This window comes from Melospiza melodia, chromosome 1 (assembly GCF_035770615.1).
Source record: "Melospiza melodia melodia isolate bMelMel2 chromosome 1, bMelMel2.pri, whole genome shotgun sequence".
Classification (NCBI taxonomy): domain Eukaryota; kingdom Metazoa; phylum Chordata; class Aves; order Passeriformes; family Passerellidae; genus Melospiza; species Melospiza melodia.
In genome coordinates, this window is record NC_086194.1 from 8280386 (window position 1) to 8299525 (window position 19140).

General features: G+C 39.3%; 1 protein-coding gene across 5 annotated transcripts in view; it reads left to right on the top strand.

Annotated features, from left to right (window-relative positions):
* The window catches only part of DPP6 (dipeptidyl peptidase like 6), a 574879-nt gene that overhangs the window by 512727 nt on the left and 43012 nt on the right, over positions 1-19140 (top strand). For all 5 annotated transcript variants that reach the window (XM_063181571.1, XM_063181626.1, XM_063181427.1 and 2 more), the window contains exons 9-15: positions 1636-1790; positions 3574-3671; positions 7658-7781; positions 8611-8649; positions 15064-15171; positions 15717-15808; positions 17442-17489. In XM_063181571.1, the coding sequence (XP_063037641.1) occupies positions 1636-1790; positions 3574-3671; positions 7658-7781; positions 8611-8649; positions 15064-15171; positions 15717-15808; positions 17442-17489 (664 nt within the window). The remainder of the gene's footprint in view (positions 1-1635; positions 1791-3573; positions 3672-7657; positions 7782-8610; positions 8650-15063; positions 15172-15716; positions 15809-17441; positions 17490-19140) is intronic.

Below are 19140 nucleotides of genomic sequence, written 5' to 3' on the forward strand. Positions count from 1 at the left end.
TACATAGAACAGGTGGAACAATGCAGCAAAGTAAATTTGCCAGATGTGCTTTCCCATGAAACATTTGTAACTTCCTAAATATCTTTCAAAAACCCCACTTCCATGCTGCATTAAGAATTGATTAATTAATTTGTTATTTCTGAAAACCATATGCATTGAGGATGAATTTTTCCTTGCACCCTTTCTGATGTTACCTTGAGTTTTATTCCAAGCCATATGCAAGTCTTGATTAACAAAGTGTTTATTTACCCTGTGATGGATATAATTGTCTTTTCTCCAAGGATTGCTCATCCAATTTTTTTTTTTAATTAAACAGTGTCTGGTGAGTTTTTACTCTTTAGACCAGAGGGATGTCCTGGTTGGACTGGGGGGTCATCAGAGGGTGCTGTACAAACCTGGTGGGTCTGATCTCAGAAAATGCTCATCCCTTTTTCAATAACCAGTGATGGCAGCAGATATTGGAGCTGCTTGGACCTGTGCATCAGGACTTCATGGTGAAGGCTTAGAAACACTCTGTAGCCTCTCTAATTTTTATTCTCACATTAAAGTAATGGGACCCATCTTCCTGCCCATCAATCTGTACAGCATATGCGAGCCCTTCTGGTGGTTTAAATAGGAATGACTCACATGATATTCAGCCTCTTAATGAAAATGTATTACATTATTGTCTTTCACAAAATGGGAGGTTTAAAAAGCCAAGTTAATGTCTTCCAAATGTCAGTAACTGGAGACACTTTGGACCAAGAGGGAATTTTATAGCTTTTCTGCAGATCTGTAAGATGAACTCATCTTTACAATGAAGGACATTCAATTACATGAAAAGTATTAGAAATTAGCAGCTATTTGAATTTGAATTTGAATTTAATAAGAACTAGGTTCTGCCAGTATTAAAAATAATTTCACATTATGGCAATATTGTTTTCTCCTTACATACTTGAACTCTGACATGTTTGCATTGGCATTTTTCTGAGCACATTTTCATTGGTAATTATATTACTGAAATCTCAAAAATCCCAAATTTCAGTGGTATAAAGGATCAGTCTCTAATCCTGGCTCTTTATGGCAAATTGCCTTGCAAAAGTGATTTAAAAATGAAATAGGGATAAAAGTCAAGATGGTATCCAAGGCACAGACTTTATAGCCTGGTACCTTGCTTTGGAGTTCCAGCCTTTCATAAATTACAGAAAATTTATACATTTATTTATTCCCAATTGGCAACAGAACTTAGGAATATTTAAATTGTTGCTGAAGCACTTGTATAAAGACTGTTTAACTTGATTGATTTGTGTCTGGTCTGATGTTGTGAACTCTAATGATGTGCAGGACACATGGCAGGAGCAGCAGTGCCTTTTATGCTGTCATGAGTGTGTGTACTAATATGAATAATTTGATGTTTCTTCAGCAAAGGTAATTAAGCCTAATAACCTATAAATACAGAGTAATTGTTATCAATTGTGCTCATTTGTGTATATGGCATAATTTGATGAGTATTTTTGATTGATATTCCTGTGGCATCCTCCCTGTGCTGTGATTAGACTGGGATTTTCATATCTGCACTCTTTAGTTTATTGCTAACTAGTAATTTACCTCTAATAGCCTTTTCTTTTCTGTTCTCTCTCTCTTTTTTTTAATTAGAGGAGATCTTGAAGACTCACATTGCTCACTGGTGGTCTCCTGATGGCACCAGGTTGGCATATGCAACAATTAATGCCTCCCGAGTCCCCACCATGGAGATCCCAATATATACAGGCATCCTTTACCCTACTGTTAAAACATATCATTATCCAAAGGTAAGGGAAAATAAAAATATAATTCCTGCTGCTCTATCAGAAATAAATAATTGTTTATTTCCAGTAGGCTCAGACAGGAGACTAATAATGCATGCTCATAAGCAATGGAAATAAACAGATCAGCTGTTCCTCAGCAAATGTGCACTTAGCACATTCTTTAGCTGCATTTGTAAAATTGCACTTTTCTGGTTCTATGACAATTAGTTACTCTGTGTACAATGAAAATAAAATTTAAAAATCCTTGCTTTTTACACACACAAGAGCAATTGTCCTTCCATGCTGGAATGGGTGGAAGTTGGATGTAATCTGTGGATTTGTCTCCAGGCTGGAGTTGCTGGTGTCTGAGGGCTTGGAATTTCTTAATTTCTGTGTTTGGATATGTTTCTATATTTAGACATGTTTCTATATTTAGATACATTTACATATTTAGATTTTTTTATTGATAGATGATAGAGAGATAGAGAGATAGAGAAATAGAGAGATAGATAATAGATAGATAACAGATAGATAGAGACAGATAGATATAGATTATTAATATATAGATAACAGATAGATAGAGATAGATATAGATAATAGATAGAGAGATGGATAGATAGATGGATAGATAGATAGATAGATAGATAGATAGATAGATAGATAGATAGATAGATAGATAGATAGATAGATAGATGATAGATAGATATAGATGATTAATAGATAACAGATAGATAGAGATAGATATAGATAATAGATAGATAGATAGATAGATAGATAGATAGATGGATAGATAGATAGATAGATAGATAGATGATAGATAGATATAGATGATTAATAGATAACAGATAGAGATAGATATAGATAATAGATAGATAGATAGATAGATAGATAGATAGATAGATAGATAGATAGATAGATAGATAGATAGATAGATAATGATAGATGATAGATAGATAGATAGATAGATAGATAGATAGATAGATAGATAGATAGATAGATAGATAGATAGATAGATAGACACATACATACATATATTCTATATTTACATAGATTCCCTTTTGTTTAGAAGGAAAATGTAGTATTTGGGCATCCTTAGACTATCCAGGACAGCTTAATGTCAGAGGAGACATTGCTTTTAGAGGTTTGCTGTGCCTGAAAGACAGAAAAAGACCTAAGAGCCAATCTGCCCTTGGCTGCAGACCTGCAGGGAGTGCCCAGCACTGGCACAGCTCTCCAGCAGCACAGACTCACTGCTGCTGGTATTGCTGTAATTTCCTGCTCTAAAGCAGCACAGGGGGGTCTGCTGCACTCATTCCTTCTGGGTTTCTTACTTTAAGCACTGGTTGCCTAAGACCTCACATGCTGGCTCAAATTGGAGCATAATTTAACAGGAGAGATACCCACAAATATGCAGGTTTTGTGGAAATCAATGGTTCAGCAGGAGATGCCCTGCCCTTTCCTACAGTACAAAATGAATCAGTATTTCACTGTATCAGCCATCATCCCATTAGACAATCTTTTGTCAAAAGGTGCAGGAAATAGCAAGATTTCTAGTTGCCATGAAAAGTAGGGGTTTTTTACTAAGGTTAGAAGTGTCCTGAGTAAAACTGCCCTTTTTTTGTGCCTGCCAGCCTCTCCACACCTCTGTGCCACATCCCTGGATTTGCAGCCTCCCTGTGAAAGACCACAGCAGTCCAATCCATCTCCCATTCAATGGGAATGCTTTTCATAATCCATGGGGATGCAATAAATCAAAACCATTCTGTGTTGTATATCGCATGGTAATTTATTCTTTTCTAAACTCCAGGCTGGAATGGAAAATCCAACCATTTCTTTGCACGTGATTGGTCTGAATGGACCCACTCACGACCTGGAAATGACTCCCCCAGATGATCAGAGAATGAGGTAGGTGCTTTCTCACCCTTCAATGATGGCCCCAGTTCCTTTGGGGAATTTTCAAGATAATTTTTCAGTTTTTAACACTGGACCTTTCTCTGCTGCTATCAGAAAGTTTCATTTTGTGTAAATCTGCTTTTTTATTTTTTTCATGAACTCATTTTTTACATGTATTTTATAGAATGCTATATTATAACAGACTTACACTGAATAGCTTTGAATTAATCCAAACATATTTATGCAAAAGAAGATGTATGACCTGTGGCCAAACCAAATGGGTACTTGCCTTTCAAAAATAAAACTTCACACCTGTCTACAGCAAGTGGGAATTCAGGATCACAGTATCCCCATCACAGTAACAGAATGGTGGCTCCTGAACAATATAATTTCTCTTTGGTAGCATTCTCTGTGAACAGAGAGACTCAGAAAGGTTTTAATTACAGCAATAATTCCTGACTGCAGGATCCAAGTGTTGTTCATAAATTTGTTCTATATGGTTATGGGTGGCCATAATTTATTTATTTGCAATCAATATTCCAAAATGATGCAAAATACATCATAATTAATTAGTGCCTGTATATTTCATCAAAACCATGGCAATTGCCATCTCTAGGGATGACAGAAGTAGTGCTGCCAGAGCAATAGGGGTGTATTTTCATTATGCATATGTTTTCTGAAATGAGAAGATCAATGTGATAAAATGTTATTAAAACAGGCAAGAGGGATGTACTGTACATTCAGTTACAGAAGGGAGTCTCAAGAAAGCAGGGGAAGCTGGTGATAAGGATCTTCCAGCAGACCCATCCTATCTGAAGCATTTCAGTGTGCTCAGTGCAGATGATATATGGACAGAGTGGGATTTCGTGTTCTTTTTATCTGGAGCAAAGTGATTTAGTACAATTAATAAAGCTGAGAATAAAGTGGAGATATGCCACGGCCTTTTTTTCTTTCAAAATTGAAAGAAGCCAGAAATTTTCCACAGAAATTGGATATTTTTCAGTTAAAACCAAAAAATAAAATGAAATGAAATGAAATAAAATAAAATAAAATAAAATAAAATAAAATAAAATAAAATAAAATAAAATAAAATAAAATAAAATAAAATAAACAAAGAGGAAAATAAACAAGAAAAAACGAAGCAAAGCTGATGACAGGAAAACATATTTGTGGGTGAAATGTACAATATTGATCATTTGTCTTTTTTAAATATCTTTCATTCTGAACATTTTTGTCAAGTTTTCTCCAATGCTATGCTCTTCTGTGAAAAAAAGACAGTGAAGAGAAGGGGTGGAAATTGAAGAGTGAAAAGTAGTACTATAGCATTCAATGCCTGACAGGCATTTTTTATTTTGGTGAAAACCACTGGACCTCAAGAGTTTCATCTGAAGATGGTCAGAATTGGATCATCACCCAGCTTATTTCTCGTATTTGCCTCTCAGGTGGCAAATTGAGGGATGATATTATCTCTCTCAAGTGCAGAAATCATCACTGGCCCTTGCATGGGCCAGAAACAAATAAATAATGGAAAAACTCAGACAACTCCAGTCTGGCTGTGAGGCAGTGTCTGTGCCCAGGCACCATGGGCTGGGCTGCTGCCTGTCCCTTGGCCTGTCATGAGTCCCTGTCTGCTCTTTGTGCTGTTTGTGGCTTTGTCACCATGGCCATGCTGCAGATATTCACACTGTAGGGTCACACCTCCTATTTGGGATTCCTGCCATGGAGAGCTGGGGCATGGACGAGGCTGCTGCACAATAACCTCAGTCTCAGATGATTCAAACCAAACCAAAAATGTCTATACCGGGATGTGCAAATCCATCGCAAAACCCAGGATGGCTTCACCCTTCCTGGCAGGGCTCATGCAGGGTGTCCCTTCCCTTTTGCTCTGCTGTGGATGTCTGTAAATGCAGTGCTCAAGGACCTGCTGGTATTTTGTTCTATGGAAGAAGCAAGTTCTCCCTTAAATCAGCTCCACATAAATTGTGGGACAGGTCAGGCAGAGAGGGCTTGGCAATTGCACTGATTTCCCATTTCTCTCCACTGGTGCTCAACCAGTGCAGCTGCAGGAGCAGCAGATGTTGAACATTAGCTGAGATGAATCACACTTTCTTGTCTCATTTTCCTCTGCAAAATGAGAACCATAAAACTTGGGTGTCCCTATAGAAGAGATGCGAAGGGGAGTAAATGAAATTTAAGACTCCCCACTACTCAAAAAACTAGAATAATGACTATCCAGGTATCTGCAGTTACCTGTGGGCTGGGTTATCCATGGTCTTGATGACTGGAAGAGTCATCAAGGGAAATTGATGGGTTATCCATGATCTTGATGACTGGAAGAGGGTTCAGAGGGGAATTGAGACTCCATGCCCTTCTCTGGGGTGGTAGGGAAGACCATGATTCACCCAAAATAAAAATCAAAAGTTCCTGAGAAAGAACTGTGGCTCCTGTGTTCAAACAGTGAGAGGGATGTAAAAATTGAATATATGTCCTTGAAACTTTAAATTGGATTTATAGAAGAAATGCTCCAAGCCACAATAAGTACTAAAATCACAATCCTTTTCTGGGGAGACTGAATCTGCTCAGTTCATTTTGGAGAGAAAGAAGAGACAGCTATACAGTTTAATTTTGCTGTGTTGGTTTTTTTTCCTCTTAGGGCCTACACTGTTGCTGATGAAGAGTAAAATTACAATTTTATTTCAGGCTCTAAATTTTCAGATTGCTGTTGTCTCACCTGGGCATATTCTTCCCTCTAGTTCAGTAGATGCAAGCATTGAGGCCTTTTGTTCATTTTCCCTGCAGCCAATTTCAGGCACTAAATATTACTGAAAAGTACAAAATCAATTTCCAGCTTGTTATTTTTCTAGACAAACAGACCTTTGTGCTTTTGCCCTTTCTATTCAGTATATGCAGGAGCTCTTGCCAGAACACAAAGGGCTCTCCTGTGACACAGAGCATTATTTCCAACGAGAGCAACAATTCCTTATACATATTTTATAGCAAACAAATGAACTAATAAATTTTTTATAGACTGCGTGCTGTAAAAAGTCTTATTATGCTTTAAGGATGTCTTGGCCCACATGGCCCAGCAGAATATTATAACATCATAGCTTTGGCAGTTCAGCCAGAGTTGTGCCCTACAAATGAAGTGGTGGAGCCCTGAATTGCTGCAGAGGTGGATATTGGTAGCATCATGCCCTGGCTCTGAGAAAGCAACCATCCTTTATTGAATTTATTCAATAAATGCAGAATTTTTTTCTGCATTTTCCAGCCCAGCCCAGGTGGCTGCAGTCCTCACTATTGAATGGGACTTTTCCTGGAGGTATCAATTACAGGACTGTGCAGCCCACACCCATGGCTTGCTCCAAGTATCATCACAACCTGAAAATGTCCAGCAATAAATGGTGCAGGCAGTGTAGGAGGGTGGTTTTGCTCATGCAAACTATCTCTGCTGATGTCTTTATGGCAACCAGCTGCATCTGCTTCACAGGAACCCTGTGTCACTCCAAACTCCATCCTTCTTACTATTTGTCTTTTAATACAACACTCCTGGACACTTTGGTGTGTAGCCAGCAGGCCATCAGCTTTTCATAAGCATCAAGAACCCAGCCATTGATAGTGATGGGTCTGAGTCAGCTCACCTCAGTGTGCTCAGAATGGAAATGGTTTGCAATTTCTTTTCCACCTGTGCATAAATGTGTAGCTCCAGGCAGTTCAATCCCTCTTGGAAGACAGAATAGCTTGAAAGATTCTTTATCTCTGTATTCGTCTCTTCTTTGAAAATAACTTCCAGAAGTGGCCGATAAAACACCTGCTCAGTCCTAAAAATGTCATTTTTAGGGGTTGAAATCCATACATAAAGCAGTCTGGATACATCAGGACATGATGTTCTCTAAAACCACAGCTCTCTCCTGGCCCGTTTGCCTGCAGCAGATGCTCTGCCATGTGGCAGTTCAGGATGGCAGTGTTGTGATCTGGTTCCTGTGTGTATGTGTTTGCAGGGATTACTACATCACCATGGTGAAATGGGCCACCAGCACCAAGGTGGCAGTGAACTGGCTGAACAGGGCCCAGAACGTGTCCATCCTGACGCTCTGTGACGCCACCACGGGGGTCTGCACCAAGGTAGGAGGGGTCTGCAGAGCACTCACTTGCCATCACTGTCCAAAACCCATGCATGGAGAAACTATTACACTTATTTTTCATGGTGAAAAGCCAGCTGGAACACATTAATTTTGTCAGACAGAACATAAACAGTGTTCAATTTTTAATTTTTTTTAACACCCAGTAATCCAAGAACATTCTGTGTTTGAAGGGAGAGTGATTACCTGTCTTGATTACCTTTACCCACACACAAGCAACAATTTGCAACCTAAATACCTTTGCAACATTCAAGCTGCATTATATGTATTTAATGGCACCAAAACAAGCTCATGCTTATCTACGCATACCTTAATTGTAGTTAATTAATCCCTTCTATAAATGCACTAACACAAATGGTGTATTGATATAAGATCAGCAGATTCCATTAGCAGATTCCACCATTTAAACTGGCATGCATTTCCACTGTATAAAATTGTTCTAATACACCCATCCCTTGAAAAAGATCATACAATTCTGTGCATAGAGCATGGTGGTAAGTTTTTTTCTTAAAAACTTTCATTTCAGCCTTTATTTATTTCTTAAGATTTATTTCTTTGGGGAATAGTACATCTTTTGGATTTATGTGTTTTTTTCTGTATGTGTAAAATGCTTTCTTGAGCTAGTGAATGTTTATCCACCAGGGAGGAAAGTCAAGAAAAGCAACCACTGGATTCCACTCCAGAAGCACATATTTAAACAGTTTCTCTGTATTTCTGAGCAACTTTTCAGCTCCAATCCAACAGCTTCATGCATTGATAGGCAAAACATAATATATGACAAGTATGGTATTAATGATCTTTTTGTCTTTTAGAAACATGAAGATGAGAGTGATGCCTGGCTGCACAGACAGGTAAGAGTGATCTTCCCCTTGTAGTCAAGTTTTTGGTAGGATAATTTCTTCGCTGAGTTTTTCCCCAAAGAGAAAAAGCTGATTTCCAGATTTGAGAGAGCTGCTTGGAAGATGGCATGATGTGTGTAACAGAAAAGAGCTTCTCAGTAACAAACAAGTTCTCAGTAAAGGTGCCATCCACTCTGGTTGGTCCAACAGTCCTTAGCCTGCAATTTAGTTGTATTTTAAAGAGATGAAAAGCTGATGTGGGTGGGAGTATCTGTATATATATATATATATATATATATATATATATATATATATATGAGAACTGGCAGTTTCTGACTCATCAGCCTCAGAGACAACCCTTCATACCCTGCCCTGACACTGATGATGACAGTTTAATGACAGTTCAAACACTTTTGTGGTTGTTGTTGTTTTCTGGTCATTTTATTGAGAGGATCTCTGTCCATTCAGAGACAAAACCATGCAGATAGACTGTTGAGTCACTTATATATCATATATAACACTTGCCCAGGATTCAGTTTGTGAAGGGACCTCAGATTAAATGAAGCTTTTTTTGAGAGAGAAGCTGTGATCTCGATTCAGCCACAACACCAAACTGTTTTTCCAGCCTTGTATGAACACCAGACAGGGAGCAGCGTGTCACAAAATAGCTTGTTCAATATATTTTTTCAAGTCCAGATTTAAAGCATTTCAAATTTTTGTCACAGCCTGCTCAGAGGAGCCGAGACCCTGTAGAAATGGCACTTCATCAGTTCACAGCAAGAGCAATGCTCTCCTCTGTTCCAGTGGCTGTCCTGCAGCAATGGACTGTGTGTGATCCACATGAAAACTGATTTTATGGGGAAATAGATTTTGTGCTCCAAGCATTTAAAATAATCTTTTGCTGATATAGAGTAAAAATGGTGCTGAAATATTCTTTACATTCGTAAGGACTGTATTGGCTTGAGTGGGAAACAAAAGCTTAAAAGACAAGCCAAATCAAGGGAAAATTAAATTGTCCAGATATTGCATATTAAAAGAAAAAAAACAACAACCCACTCTTACCTGGCATTATTTATTTTATAAATTTGAATGCAATAGCAGTGAAATAATCCTTTCATTGCTATTTACTGCAGTATAGTAGAATCTGTGTTTTCTATTACTAATACAGCATAATAGAACTTGTGTTTTTACACTGCTGTGGTTATTTCATCACCTGCCACGTGGACAGGCATTAAAAGATAGTGCTTTATCCTCATATCTGAAGTAAATGATCTGTCAGTCTCTAATGGGCTTGCTCCAGGGAAATACATTTTGTTTTACTACATCTCCAAAAAGCATATACTTAGTTTGAGAGCACACTCTTAGTTTAATGTTAGAGAAGGATGTTCATTACAGCCAAATGAGTCAGACATCTCAGTGCTAAACCAAAATAGCATTTTCTATGGACTTTGGAGTCATTTGATAGCATCCTTCAAAAGCCTTTGTAGCAGTCTGAAGAATCATATAGCTCTTTTGCCAGTATTTCTGACAACAAAATTACCTAAAATTCTAATTTTGACTGAACATGATTACTAGGATAATTGTATTTCCTATATTTGCCTTTTATTCTATGACACAATAATCTAGATAACTGGAAAGGTATTTTCATGGCATGTGTGCCTGACTTTGAGGATGATGTGAAAATGTTAAATGCTGGTTTGGGTCCACTAACCTCATCAAGAAGGAGATGAATTGCACATCAGGCAGCTGCTGAAGGAGCTCAGGAGTGTGGCTGGGCTCAGGATGAAGACTCCTTGGTTGAGACATTTCAATATAAGTGTTTGCAAGTGAGACACCAGGGTGGTGGCAGTGGGGTCACACAGCCAAGGGACCCTGGGCAGGGCTCAGCCCACCCCAAACACCTCCTTGTGAGCAGTGTCCCAATTTTAAATCAGCAGGACCCAGGAATCCAACTGCTTACCTTGTTTTTTTTAAATACTCCTTTAAAATTCTCCATATGCCTGGTTTGAAAGGATTTTTGCACAGATTTTACCTTTTTCCTGGGAATTTCATAGGGACAAACAGTCAGCTGGGAGCAGGAGACAAGACAACACTCAACAGGGACACGAGGTGATCTCCAAGGATGACAGGGTTGACTTTTTTCAGCTGCCTGAAATCCTGGGAGATCTGAGATAAAGCATACAAGCCATGAATTTGAATTTTGTTGTTAGGTAGTTTGGTGACTCAGTGGCATTTAAAAGTTTGTGTTTGGAAGGTCGTGGTAAACAATCTCTTGTTTCCTTCTGGGCTCAAGTTCATAAATATATTTTATGCAAGTCCAAAATCTTTGCAGAGCCTCTCTCCAACACAGGCAAGGAGAAATAATGCAGCCACTCCCTGTGCAGCTGAAAAATGGAATAAACTACCCAAAGAATAAACTACCCAAAGTATAATGAAGAATATTTACGCAGGAATTGTTAAAAACATCTGTCACTCTTTGTCAGATGAGGTGGCACATGTTCACTAAAACTGCCTAGGGGCTCTGCAAGTTTATATTTCTTTTATTTATATACTTGCTTGTGCACTTTTGATCACAAGAGCCAGACTGAACTTCACTCATGCTTTTGCTTAAATACGCAAACTGTTTGAAACACTAATTATGGCTGTAAACAATTTTGTTTCAATTTCTGTGAAGAAGCCTTTTTCCAGTAGTTCTAGGGATGGTCATGTACAGGCAATGATTCAGCAAGGGAGAAATCAGGCAATTTCTGAGCACCTGCTGATGATAAACTTTAGTGGCATTTTAATTGTTTTATTTATTTAATTGTGAATGTGACCTGAAAGAAAGATTTCATTAGAAACCAGGGTGCAATTGCAACTCCATCAAAGGCTGCAGTCTTTGGCATTGACATTGGCAGGACCAGGAGACCATAAAATTGTTTAGAGACCTATAACCTCTAAAACTGCCTGCATGGGCTGCCTGCCCTCCCCTGATAACAGCTTCTTTGGGTTGCATTTTTCTTTCCAGTCCTGTTTGCCCATTGTTTTAGATGACCTCAGTCTGAAGCTAAAGACTCACTCTCCTAAAAGGTGGAGGTGATGAAAACCTGGCACCGTTTTTCTTTTACTACTCCCTTGAGGAAGGGAAAATGCATCAGAGAATCAATTGGAAAGGATCCAGTTATTCAGATTAGTTTGTTTCCTTTTTAAAACCTGAGGACAAACCAGAAAATCATAATTCTTATGGAAGTATAACTCTCAGTCAGTAATAAAACCAACATGCAAAGAATCTGCTTTACCACTAATTTCTGTGGGGAAATGTGTCCAAGAGCATGTGAGGCCCTGTAGAAGGGCTGGGAGTGTGTTGAGCATGGACAAACCAGTTTGGAGCTGCAATGTGTGGTGCCGAAATCTGAGGATTGTTTGCCCCATGTTAATGTGTGGGTGGGTTTGGTGGAGCTGTCCTTCTGTGCCCACTAATCTTTCATAAATTCCAGCTCACCATAAATCAGTTAATTCCTCTTTCAAACATTTGTCCTGATGTGTGTTTGATCATGCAAATCCCCAAAGTCAGAGACACCTGTGCACTCCACACCATCCTGCACACACCTTATCTTCCCTTGTTTTGCCAGAGAAGTCTTAGGTGGCTGCAGATCCAGTGATTCTCAGTGATCCCTCTCCAAACACAACTGAATACACTCTACCTTTTTCTCTTTAATTGTTATTCTTTACACCAGGACTTTGTGTCCCTCTCTAGGATCTACAGAAGCTCAGAGTGCCTTTAGCATTGTCTCCTCACCCATCCTGATTCTGCCAGACTCAGGATAAGCCCCTGAGGCACTCCTTGTTTTCTTCTCCTGACCATTTGCAGATACACTGAGCTGAGTTGTGCAGCTCTGAGCTCCAGCACTGAACCCTCCAGGAGGTTCTGAGCCCTCCAGCAGCCTCCCATGACCTTCCCTTTTCCAATAAAGCTGAAGTACCTGGTGGCATAACTTTCTCATATTTCACTATCATCTACAACAAAAAGATTACTGACGTTTGAGACTATAGCCATATCCTTTAAAATGTATTAATGAAACATGAGTTTGTTCAATACCTTTTTTCACCTACTGATTCCAGCTGTGTCTATAATCCTCCTGTGACAAAAACTTCCAAATATCCCATACCTGCTGCATAGTAAAAGTATTGTCTTTACTAGCACTAAACTCATCTATTATTTTCAAGGAGGGCTGTTCTGTTCTATTATTGTGGGATTCAGTCAACAATAGTTGACAAAAGGTTCTGACAGCTCATATCACAAGCAGAATAATTATGTGCCCAGTGTAGCTCCCTAAATTATAAAATCCTGTTCCAAGAGAATTTCAGCCTGTCTCTCCATTTACCCCCTGGGTAAGCCATCATCTCTGTCACAAAGTTCTGCCTCATTCATTCATGTGTTGCCTTTCCCGCAATGGAACATGCAAACAGACTGTCCTGTATCACCAGCCCATCACATCTGTCACCTGTGCCATGAACCTCTGTCCCCTGCAGCTCTGAATGAACCTCAAACTCATCAGCACAAAGCCTGCTCTCACTGGCAGAGACATATTGCTGGAATACATAATGCAGGAGGCACAGATACAGAAATGGAGGGTGAGCTCATTGCTACCTACCTCAGCAAAGGAAAACCTGTCCAGCAGAAGGTTTGCCTGAGCTATCACAGTCATTATTCCGTGAGGTTTCTGCTGTCATGAAAGACATTTGGAAATAATAAAGAGTTTCGTGTTTCAGGTTCCAGAACAATGTCAGAAATAAATGAAACCATTATTTCATTGAGCTGCAACAAGCTGCAAATGGGCACATTTTAAAATACACTGAAAACCTAAGCAGGGGAAAATAAAAGGCAAAAAGAACAGTTTGAACACCTAATAGAGCAATGACAAATCTGATAAACAGCAGAAAAGAATTAATCAGTAAAGAACAAAGGAGCAAAGGAACATAGAGTAAAAGTAATGTGTTAGCTTATGGGAAATAAAAATGTTTATTCCTTTGCTGTGCCATAAGTCTCCATGTACAATCAGGTTCCTGCTGGTTCAGTGTGGTTCAGTGCTTGGCATGTGCCAAGCAGAAAGTCAGGGGATTTGATTAACAGTGAACTTCAGAGGACCCAGAAAAGGCTGGCATCAATCTCCTTGTGAATTGCCCTGGATAAAGAAAGGTTAACAAAGCCCAAACAAGGAAGGGCCCATCCAGGCACAGAAAATCATGATATCACAGGACACCCCCAGAGCACACCGTGAGCACTGTCACAGACATCTTTTATGAAAAATTCTTTCCTTAAAATTTTTCCTCCTGAAAAGATGAGAGGCCTCAGGAACAAAATGTAAACATTGATTATCTGCTGGGGAATGCAACAGGTGGATCTGTGATTGGCCCATGTTGGATGTTTGTAATTAATGGCCAATAAGAGTCAGCTGGCTTGGACTCTCTGTCTGAGTCACAAACCTTTGTTATCGTTCCTTCTTTTCTATTCTTAGCCAGCCTTCTGATGAAATCTTTTCTTCTATTCTTTTAGTATAGTTTTAATACAATGTATATAATAAAATAATAAATCAAGCCTTCTGAAAAATAAAGTCAGATCTTCGTCTCTTCCCTCATCCTAAGATCCCTGTGAACACTTGTCACAGAGACTTGGAGTTAGCTTCATGTAGCCAGTCCTGTTGGTTCAGTGCTCCTGAATCCCACCACATGGACCAACTTTCTGCCTTCCCTGGTGATCTGTTCCACCTTTTCCTGTAGTGGAGACTTCTCATGTGCCTCAGGGTTCTTGTTCACAAAAAGAATGCTCCTTTCCAGGTGATGCTTGCTTGCCACTGTGGTGTTTGATTTTGCTTCTGCTGAGTCTCTTTCTGTCCCTGGGGGGACATTCCAGTCACCCTATAAAAGTCAATCACCACGTTCACCTGGGAGCTCTGTGTCAGAGTTCTGCAGGAGATCCTCTCCTTCATCCTCTCCTTCATAAATAATTCAGTGAAATAAGCATTTGTAAGGCAGTAGGAAAAGACAGCAGTTAATGCTGTTCAGTTGTGTTTCCCTTGGAAGAACACAGAGGTTCTTCCAGCAGGGTAAGCAGGGTTTGTCACAGCAGTTCTAAAGGCTCCAAGTGCCCCAGGCAGCCAGCTGTGTGTGTGCATTTTGGCTTTGAAAATGGGAATTGACTTTATAGCCAAGGAACTCTCCTTGCTGCCCGTCCTCCCCCAGCTGAAAGGTGTCTGCTTTCCCAGGAGCAAGAAGCAAAACTCAAAACTTCCTCCAGTGTTCAGTGGGCTCTTTGTTTGCCTCAGCTTGCTGTCAAAGAGTACTTTCTATTTGCTGTGAATTCATTTTACATAGTGTTGGAGGGCTGAGCAATTCTAAATGCAACCAATTAGCACTAACACACCCCTAATTTTGCTGCTTTTACAGAATGAAGAGCCCGTTTTTTCCAGGGACGGTCGGAAGTTTTTCTTCGTCCGGGCCATTCCCCAGGGAGGACGTGGGCATTTCTACCACATTGCCATGTCATCCTCACAGGTAACTCCCTGCTGCTGCCCTGGGTCTCACCTGAGGCAGACAGCAATAAAAAATAGTGGCTGTGCTTGTACCAATGAGATGGGGAGGTGCAGATGTAAAAAGTCTTGGGCATAAAAGAAAACCTCCAATGATACTTCATTTGGGCATAAGGTAATGTGAATTTCCAAAGAAAAAGGTCAGTGGACTGTCTCTTTCCAAACATTATTATTGGTTTGGTTTGGTTTTTGTGATGTCACCTTAGCTGTAGATAAGTAAATCTCCATCCTCCCATAAAAAATTAAATAGAAGTATGTGGGCACCTGCATTAGAGGAAGGGGTTTGAAGTTGCTCTGGGCTGAATTCACCTCATTGTCTTCAGTGGAGTCATGGTTAAGATGATTCTGACTCTCTGTTATTTCTGTGCCTGCAGATTCACATAAATGGCAGGTGTAGTGGTGGAAATTGCAGATGTTTTGTTTATTTTGCATGGACAATGGAGCCAGAAGAGCTCCCTTTTTCAGAAGTTTTAACAATAAAGAAATATACTTTTGTTTTCCTTCTGGCAGCCCAACAGTAGCAACGATGACTTACAGGCCATTACATCTGGAGATTGGGATGTGACAAAGATACTGGCATATGATGAAAAGAGGCAGAAAATGTAAGTAGACTTTGGCCTGACAAATCAGACTTCCTTTGTTTAGCCCTGGGCTCTGGGTCAGTTACAAAGGTGTTGTGCAAGCACTGAAACCTGTGAGCGTGAGGAGCTGGGGATAAGAAAGCAGGGGAAGCTGTCTCCATTTTGGCTTAACCTCTCACATACTACATTTGTGTTATTTTGGATAATTTGTACATTTCAAGCGTCTCTTTCTATGACTGTTAAATATACTTTAGCAGACAAGTAATTTCTCCTGGTGTAACTTCGGATATTTCCTTCTGTAGGAAAGCAGCCTGTTTCCATCAAACACTTCAGTCAGTTTTGGAAAGAATCTTTTGTTGACCTGCAAAAATACCAATGCAGTGAGAAAAAAAAAATTAAAAAGTATTTAGTTAGAATTAGAGGAAGAAAAAAAAAAGAAAAACAAGGAAAGAAAACCCACACTTCTTCACACTTGCTCTTTATGATTTTAAAATAAGTTCTGTAAACATTCACTTTTTCAAATACATAAGAAAATATTTAGACAGCTTCTGGAATCAAATAACAGATTCCTTTCCACAAAAACTTTTGGGTGGATACAAGGTTCTCACCTCTCAGTTACTCAAGGTCTCTGAACAGTGGAGTAAACAGTCTGTGGAATTTGATAAACTTTGAGAGATCATTAAGAGCACAGTGCTTCCTCAAGATTTTGAATGCTTACAATTACCAATAACTTCAATATTATGAACAATACAAAATCATAGAAATATAGAATCACAGAATGGCTTGGTTTGGCAGAGAAAGAGCATCCAGTTCCATCTCCCTGCTGTGAGCAGGGACACTTTCCACTGGACCAGGTTCCCCCTCAAACCTGGCCTTGAACACTCCCAGGGGTGGCCTAAGTAGCAGACTAGCACCAAAACCTTATTGGCATTTTAAGTGGCCAGTCAAGCAGAAAATGGCACACACAATTTGTAGAATCAAGATGTGTGCCTAGGCAAGTGCAGACCATTAGGGATGAAAACCCTTCCTGGCATTGTTCACACCATGGATGTACATTTGCTCCTGTGCTCTGGCATCATCCACGCAAAATGCATCTGGGGTTTAAATCAGATTTCACAGGTGGGACTGAGGTTGCCTCCTCCTGCAGCATCACTTTTACCTCCAGAAGCTGCCAGTGCACAGCAGAGTCTGTGTTGTTCATCCAGAGAGGAGCTCAGCACAGACCAAGGACAAAAAAATGTTCTTCAGCTTCAGGCTCTGATTAGCTGACTAGCTGGGCAAAGAATAAATGTGGCCAGAGAAGTAAAAGCTTCCTCTAGAGAGAGAAGAAAGAGCTTTAAAATAAATTCTGACCCATGAATCTTGAGGTAAATAGGTAGATGTCTTCCTTTTAATCACTTGATCCTTTTTTGATCCACTGACATGATCAGTGTAGGGCCCAAAGTTTTCCATGCTTGTTTTAACTGCAGTGCAGTGTGCAATTACTTCCTTGACCCTCTCAGTGATGTGTCCCCCTGAATCCTTTCCTAGTTCAGTTTAAAACTTGCCTTGCTTTTACAAGATCATGAAAATGGCAGTATGAGTGAAGATGTTGCATGAGACACTTCTAAACACCCTTCTAAAGGTGCAATTCACTTTTATTTTCCCCCTCCAGCTATTTCCACAGCACAGAAGACTCACCAAGAAGAAGACATTTATACAGGTTTGTGCTTTACTAACTTCATATACAGAATTTCCCATTTCTTCAGTTTTACACGAATCATAAGCAATTGGAGTAGGAGCAGTTTCTTAAGTTTTTTTCTTTAATGGCGTTGCAAGATCTTTCAGTCTGTCACTGGAAGAAACAGTGTAACCATAGCAATCAAAATGCTTGACACTTGGAAATGTTTTACATTTAGAAGTTTTCTCATATCATTTCAAATTTTAAATTGGTGTCAAGATTGACTATCACAAAAATATAGTTCACAATAGAACTGCTTAGCACTTGAAGGAATTCAGAGATATATAAAATAATGGTATAGACTTTATAGTCTTTATACTTTTCAAAAGTGGTTTTGACAAATTTCATAGTAGCTCACCTCTTCATGAAACTGAAAAGAATAAACAATATTTTATGTTTACAAACCTTTTTCTGCTGTTCCAGAAGATTTTAGCATTGTCCCTCAGTATATGATGAGTAAAAAGCTGGTTTTACAGCAAGCTACTGGTAGTGTTGCCATTGTGAAATGTTGTAGAAGCAGATTACAGAGTGGAGGAAACATAAACTTTTAAATAAACATTTTGGAATCATTATTCCATTTGTCCTGTTTTTCTTCTCAGTCACCCTGATGCCATCACAGCATCTGCCATGAAGGGCAGAGCTGGTGAAGGCATCAGTGGACAAGGGACAGTCAGTACATTTTCCTTCTCTCACATGACATCATATCTTTTTTTTTTTTCCTCAGTGGGAAGGAAAGTAGAGCAAAGTAAATTACCTGTAATGGAATATTTTTTTCCTTTAAAGACCTGTATGTCTGTTCACTGCACTCCATAGTTTTTTGAGTGTTTATTTTCCTGAAGAAAATTTTAATAATTAAATTAACCCTTCATTTCTATTGAAATGAGAAGGAAACCTCACTTTAAAAACAGAGTCCAGGCAGAGTTCAAGAGCTGCTGGCATGAGTGAAAGCACTCCCCACTCCTCCTTGTCAGCATCCACCTCACCCTGGTACCTCATCAGCCTCATCTCCCCACACAGACAACAGAGACAGAGCAGATGAAGACCTGTTTAGGAGAGTTTTTCCCCCTCCTTTTTTTGTGTTTGATTTAGTAGATTTAATTAGGATTGTAGTCAGAGATAAAATCTGAGCCTAAACAAGAGCCCATGATTACTCATTTCAGTCTCTGTGATCCTAAAAAGGTTGCTCAGCCTCATCTCTTGAAAGGGTAGCAAAAAACACTCCTCTCCTTTACAGTAATACTAGAAAGATCTCTTGGTTACTATTCTTGAAGTTTCAAAATGCTATCTAATAATATTTGCTAGTAATCTGTAATTCTTCAACATTTATTGGACTCTTAGGTGCAAACCTGTGAGCAAATGGACAGCCCACATTACCTTCCTCAACAACAGATCCCTAAATACAACCTTTCCTTTCTGCTTGGGGGTTTTAAGAGCAGAAGATTTTTATTTAAACCTGTACAAAGGGCTTTGGCCTCTGAGGTAGCAGCTAACAAATCAGACCAGTGGTGAAACCAATAAGAAACTTAGAGGAAGCAATTCCAGCTCTTTATTGTCTGTTATAATATAAATAAGTGCTGAAATGTTGTTCCTTTGTTTCATGCCTTCATCCACCAAATTATTACTTCCTCTTGTG